Source organism: Buceros rhinoceros, unplaced genomic scaffold, assembly GCF_000710305.1.
Source record: "Buceros rhinoceros silvestris isolate BGI_N320 unplaced genomic scaffold, ASM71030v1 scaffold8690, whole genome shotgun sequence".
Lineage (NCBI taxonomy): Eukaryota > Metazoa > Chordata > Aves > Bucerotiformes > Bucerotidae > Buceros > Buceros rhinoceros.
The window spans coordinates 16290-23009 of record NW_010390291.1 but is presented as its reverse complement, the minus strand read 5'-3'; the positions used below and the strand labels follow the sequence as shown (position 1 = coordinate 23009).

Sequence of the window (6720 nt, the reverse complement as noted above, 5' to 3'; positions counted from 1 at the left end):
TCCCTACAGAAGTGCTGCTCTGGTAAGGGAGAGGGCAGTGTGTCAAGGAGCAATGAGGTTAGTCAGGATTATAGACTCTAGAGCAGCAAAGAAAGATGGGGAGAATGCCTTTGTGACGGAAAAATCCTGTTAAGCCTTCAGGAGATGAAAAACCGAACTCATCAAGCAATAAGATATTATCCTTGGCTGTGATATGCGTGGGGCAACAGGAGATGGAGCTTCCTCCCTTCGGTACTTCATACACACTACTCCTGTTGCAAGAGTACGAGTACTTCAGATGCTTGTTTGTCCTATTAAAACAGTTAGAAGTGTGATCCTCCTTTTTCACATTGGTTTAACCTCTGTGTTTATTCTGCTTAGTCTTCCCAACAGCATACCTTCTAGTTTCTGTAAGGATATTAATTATTCCCTCAGGGTACAGGTCTGAAGTTTGAATGCTAGAATTAGAGCCTCCAGCTCTGATGCTCCTGAAAATGTAGGAGCTGGCATAGAACATTACGAAGGTCACAAAGTTAAGTGGAAGGTTGAAGCTAGAAGTACTAGTGTTGCAGATTCTCAGCAGCATTTTATGCCCCTTTTCTCTTCCCATACATTTCTATTTGATTGAGAAAGGTGGTTTTGGTTGGAGGATAAGAATTCGTGTTCGCCAGTCTATTACCATGTTCTCTGTCTCTTTGGGAACTGCAGTGGGACACAACAGATCTGTGGGGCAAGCAGAGAGGGTGGGAGACAGAATTCTTTGACTTGCTGGAAGTGAAATTGGTTTGTATCCTATTCTGGCAGCACAGCTGGAGGCAAAAGAGGATGTGTGTCCGTGTCTCTGCCAAGCTCTTTCTCTAACAGAGAGGCAAATGGGATTGCTGCTGGCTGTTGCAGAAACTATCAGCTTATGAAACATGATGAGGAATATGCAGCAGAAAGGTGGCTGCTAAGAGGGAATGATTTTTCTCTCCCCTCCTTTTTTGGCTATTTCAGGTCTGTTGTCCCCAAGGAAGATTACTAGCTCAGAAGCCTCAACTGTCTTCAGAAATGTTTAGCACATTCATCTTCCTATGTGGAGCGTTGACTGACTTCTCTAGAAGTGGTAGAAAATACCCCATGTGTCAAATGTAGGAGGAAGGCTTGTGCATTCACACAGCTTCCAAAACACATCACCCTTGTACATAGATCTCATTCTTAAATCTCTGATGCAAGTCGTCCATTTTACAGCAGTATTGAATCCTGGCACAGTGGTGGCTGCCAGCTGTTGCTTTGCAACAAGATCAAGATCAAGAGGCTTTTCATCACGTCTCGTGGAAACTCATGTGCTGCTAGAAAACAAGCATAGTTCTCAGCATACTTTATGGTGCCAAGTGTGATTCTTTCTTTGGATTCTAGATATGGAACAGTTTTAAATTATGTATATTCTGAGGATAATTGCCTCTCTAGAATACATGGGGTTTGGAACGCAGGGTGGAGGGTTCAGAAGTTATCCGAAAACACAGAGTAACTGAGGCAGGGTGTGTCACTGCACGATCCATTCTTGTACGCTCATCCTGCCTTCATTCATGCTTTGATGTGAGTGCTCTTGTGATCTGTGAAGAACTTGACTCTCTTCTGCTGCTGCTGAAACGTGACTGTGATGAACTTGCAGCACTGGCAGCAGCCGTTTTTCAGGCTGGCTGTGACTCTTGCAGTGTGAGCACTTCACCACCAGGCGGAACCTGGACTGTGATGAACTTGCAGCACTGCCAGCAGCCGTTTTTCAGGCTGGCTGTGACTCTTGCAGTGTGAGCACTTCACCACCAGGCCTTAGACTAAGATACCCCTTCAAAGTGCTGTCACAAGTTCCTTCGTACTCCGGCATGTAAATGTATTTCTGCTTGTTTTTGCTATAGCTGCCGATATGTAACTAAAGGGCTCTTTTGGGGCATTTTTACGTGAAGCCTCTCCTCTCCCCTTTCCTGAGAGCTCTCCAAACAAAGCTTTTTAGAGCTTGTTCTGAGTTGAAGCATCAGTAGCTGCATCTGAAACAATCTGACCCAGAGAAGTTGTTCTGATAAATTTAGTAACTTGGCTGTGAATCAAGAATGTTTCAAAATTGAATCACACGTGAATACTCGGGTTAGATATTGGTAATCATCATAATCTTTGCACTTACCGTGAACAATTTTTGTTCTGTTTTTTCTGTAACAGTCATAAAAGTAGTTTCTGGAGATCAGATGTCAATATAAAGGTTATTGCAAATATGATTTATGGCTTTTTCTACACAAGATCTTTCCAATTGTAGTAAAATTTTGTAGATTTTATTAAGTTTTTCTTTGGGGTATGATCCAGTTGAGAGATTGGTGACATACTATCTGTGTTGTGCTGGGGTTTTTTTGATGGAAGGACATCTGATACTTCAACCCTATGGTTTTCTAGCTTGGCAGAGACTTTAATAGCCTTTTATTCAGATTCAGAACTGCGGGACGAGAAAAATGAAGGAAAACTTCAGCAGACGACTAAATTTTTAACTTTTTTTGACTGCTCTTGTTCTGCTTTCAGCAAATTAGCAGGGATTTGGTTTAAGCTGAAGTTTTATGTCCCCTTACTGATAAGGAAATGGCTGCCCTCATATTACTGTTTCTATAACGTGATTATTGAGAATGGAGGTAATAGAAAAATTCTCGAGAAACACTTCTGCCTATTTCTGCCCTGTTCCTTTTTTTTCTGTGTTGTAACTGGGTAAGATGTGTCAAACTACAATGGCTTGTATACTGAAAGGAAGGGGGGGGTAGTGTGAAATTGTTTTTCTCGATACCAGTTTTTGTGATGGCTGCAAAAAATGCTCCCTATTAGGCTTTTGCACATTACACATCCATAGCAATTATGTTTAACTGTCATTCGTAATACACCTTGGAATGCATACTAATTTGGTACAGGATTAAGATGGTATTTTTCACTCCTTAAACTGTCATCCGGTGTCACTCGTAAGAGATCTGGCTAGAAAAATACAGCAAATAATGGATGCCAGTTATCTGTCTCTCTGCTTTCTGCTAACATAAATCGCTCATTCTGCCCTTAAAATAATTAACTGCTCTGAAATGTTCTGTCCTGTTCTCTTTTTCTTTGTTCTTTTCTCATGAAAATACGCTGTTTTGAGAAAACAGCAGTTTTTAGGCATTAACTGTTTCTTTAAATGTCGTATTCAAGCAGATCATTTTAATTGACCTAATGTTTAGGTTATTTGAATCTCCCACCTCTCTCAGGGCTTTTCTTGTGGTGTTGGTGTTGCTTTTTTCCCTGCTAACTACTGCAGTCAGTGTGCAAATATCAAACAGAATCACAGAATGGTCAAGGTTGGAAGGGACCTTTAGAAGTCATGTGTCCAGTGCCCCTTCTCAAGCAGGGTCAGCAAGAGCTGGTTGCCCAGGACCCTGTGACCTGTGGAACTGGTTTTTTCTTTCCCTTCAGTCTGCCAGGAAATAACAAATAAGAACTAAAAAGTAGTATAGTGCTTAATTTTGGAGAAGGGGAGGTTGAAAAGTAAAAGCCTGTACTGTCAATCTAAACAGGAATTTTTATTAACTTGTAGACGTATCAATGGTATGTTACTGGCCTTTGCAAAACAAAATTTATTTATCCCATTTATGCCTAAAAGAGACAGAGTTACGAATGCTTAAAGTAAAATCTTGTAGAATAAGTTGATAAGGCTTATTCTTATAGAGTAAATAGATAAGGCTTTGACAAGAAACATGGTAAAACAGAAGGACATACTCATTGCCAACCCGAAGCAGAGAGATTTCAGTAAGACCTTTGAGCAGTGAAGGTCGGTCTCTCCCTCAAATTGCTTTTTCTGAGAAAACTTGAAGGCAAAAGGTTGAAAATGCTTTTGACAGATACACAGTCAGGTAGGTCATATTCTAAACTGGCCATGAAAATGTGCCACTAACTGATGGCTTTTTGAAGACAGATAGCAGATGAGCTGTCACTCTTGTATTGTAGAAAGTGACCTTAGACTGGCGGTGGGGGAGGAGTGAGTGTGGAGTCAGAAAACACTGGGTTGAAAGCTCTCAGGACAGTGCTTGCTAGTAGTCAGTGGTGTGTACTTCCTGACTGTGGTGTGTTATTGCCGTGATTCTAGTTTAACTTAAGTTTAACTCAAGCCTGTTTAACTATGGAGTATTATATTGAACTTGGAAGTTTTTGAAACAGCACCATCTTAATTTGGTTTTGTCGGGGTTTATTTTCAGGTCTCAGCATGGTTTTTCACAACCTTTACAGTCTCAGGGCTAAAGGACAAAATCCACTATGTGGAAAGCCTTCAGCAGTTATTCACAGCCATACCCCCAGAACAGATTGATCTCCCTCCTTTTGTCCTTGAGTATGACGCCAGGGTAAGTGATTGCATGTGCCAAGCGTAAATCTTTGCTCCCGAGTCTAGTTCTTGTGCTTCTCCCATTCTGCCTTGCAAGAGTTTTAAAGGAGCCGATTTTCACATCGTAAGAATAGGGAGAAGAATGAAAGGGTTCTGGGAGAATCTGGTTGTTCTTCTGCAACAATTTTCTGAATTTTCATTTCTATACTGGTTGAGGTAGAAAGCTTGGCTATGAAGCAGGCTTCCTTCCCAATGCAGCAATCTCCTACGTGCGTAAAGGGCAGACTGTCCTTCCTGAGCCAAGGACTGTAACATAACACATTAAGAGCCTGTGGACAAGATCAAATGGATGTTATATGACTGCAAAAAGAAATGCTGTGTTGCATCTTCCCTGTCCCACGTATCGTCATGCATGCAGGAAGGGGTAGGGAAGCTATAGGGAGAAATGGAAGCCTAGCAGGGTGCCTTGCCTTTGTATTGGTCCCTCCTCATCTTCCCTGCTCCATTGCAGGTCTCCGGTCACATAGTGCAGTAAATATGGTTGCATTAGCCAAATTATTATGAGGAGGGTGTGTTGTAACTACAAAGTGATAGACAGAGCTGCGTGTCTATGTAAGTAGCTTTGTCTTGAGTGACTGGCTGTGCCGGCATTGCGGGTTCTGTGCATCACAGCTTTGGCTTAACGGCAAAATTTTAACCTGCACTTCTTGCTTAAAACAGAGGCAAAACCAAGGCCTGTTTTTGCCTGATTACCAGCACAGTCCTCTCCTGAATGGATGGTGGCAGTTGTCGTGCTTGTGGAAGACAAAGCCAGGAGTACCTGTTTATTTCTGCCTCTGTGTCATCATCCATTGCATCAAGGTGTATTGAGAAGACTGTTGTTCAACTGCTCATTCTGTTCTTGTTGCAGGAAAATGGGCCTTACTATTCTTCTTATCCTCCATCCCCTGACTTGTGATCTGCAGTCCTGAGATGCTGCTGGTTTCCCATGGATCCAATGACCTGATGCCTGCCAAAACCTGTGCATTTGCCCATGTACAGAATTCAGAGAGAGGGTTTTCCTCCCCCAGCTCTGGTATTTTTTTACTGATGAGATATTTTCAAGCACTCAAGCAATCAGAGAACTTTATGCCACTGTGAACTGTACAACTATTTCAAATATATTTATCCAATGGAGAAGTTGATTTAATCAATATGTGCAATTTTGGGGGGTGAGATGGTTTGTGGGGTTGGTTTTGTTTGTTTTGGGGGGGTTTTTTTTGAAGCTGATACATTTATTTCTGAACAGACTTTCTCTCTTCTGGGAAATCCATCAAAAGCACTTGATCATGTTTTCCACTATTACCATTTTCCAGCTCCATTCCTAATATCCATTTCTGACTGCTCTGTACAAATACTGTGCAGTACCAGCCTTACACATTGCTCATCATATGGTCTCTGTGTTTAACATCTGATTACTTTCCTTTTCTGTTAGTGCTCATTACTTTGGTCTTGACCCAGCAAAATTATCTGGAATTGGGAATGCCATGTCTGCAGGCTGAAAAAAGCACTACAGCCCAGCCAAGATTACTGCAAGGCTTAGTACCATAAATGCTAGGTGATCTAGGAGCCTTGATAATGTCCCTGTCAATTTTCATTGGATGATGTGACATGTCAGGATGCCACTACCCTCCCAGTAAGAATAAAATTGAAAACATTTGTGGTTTCTCTTCTGTAACTATAGTTCTTTATGTTCTCCTTTGACATGGCCAGATGTGTTTGTATGACGAATGCCATCTGCCTGAAGTCCATATGGAGGGGGAAACGGTGACTCCAACTCCAACCTCTGGTGGCAGAGATTGTTTCTTAGAGATATTAGTGTCCCTCACTGATTTTTGGACAGACATGATACATGTAAGAGTTCAGCCACAGGCTCCTTAATGGATCTGGAGGTGAAAAGTTTTACAGCCTGTCAATGGAAAGCTGAAAGAGGAGGAAGGCTCCCTTGAAAACATAACCAGGGATGGCAATCCCAGATGCAGCAGGATGGCATCCCTGGTAGGAAGAATGTTACAACAGTACTGGATATGAAAATGGTGATACGGTTTTCATTCTAGCTGCTTTCCAGCCCTGACTTGTATCTCCTACTCTCTATTTCCCAAACTGCTGCCGATTCTGCAACAACTACTTTTTTTTTAGCATAAGCACAAGTCATGGTGAGATATCTTAGAAGGTGGTTGTTCATCCCCCTTGAGTTGATTGAAAATAGATACCTCTGTTCTGTTTAAAGATACTGGAAATTGTTGGGATAAACAGGAAAAAAGGTCTCCTTGGTCATCTAATTGCATGTCACAGTTTGTGTTTGCAGTCTGAGAGTCTGGGCTTCTTGCAAGTTAGGAGTG

General features: G+C 41.9%; 1 protein-coding gene across 1 annotated transcript in view; it reads left to right on the top strand.

The window, feature by feature from the left end:
- Positions 1–5515, top strand: part of GDAP2 (ganglioside induced differentiation associated protein 2) — a 24196-nt gene extending 18681 nt beyond the window's left edge. The window contains exons 12-13 of the mRNA XM_010137329.1: positions 4215–4358; positions 5250–5515. Coding sequence (XP_010135631.1) covers positions 4215–4358; positions 5250–5297 — 192 coding nt within the window. The 3' untranslated portion in view covers positions 5298–5515. The remainder of the gene's footprint in view (positions 1–4214; positions 4359–5249) is intronic.
- Positions 5516–6720: the final 1205 nt, after the last annotated feature.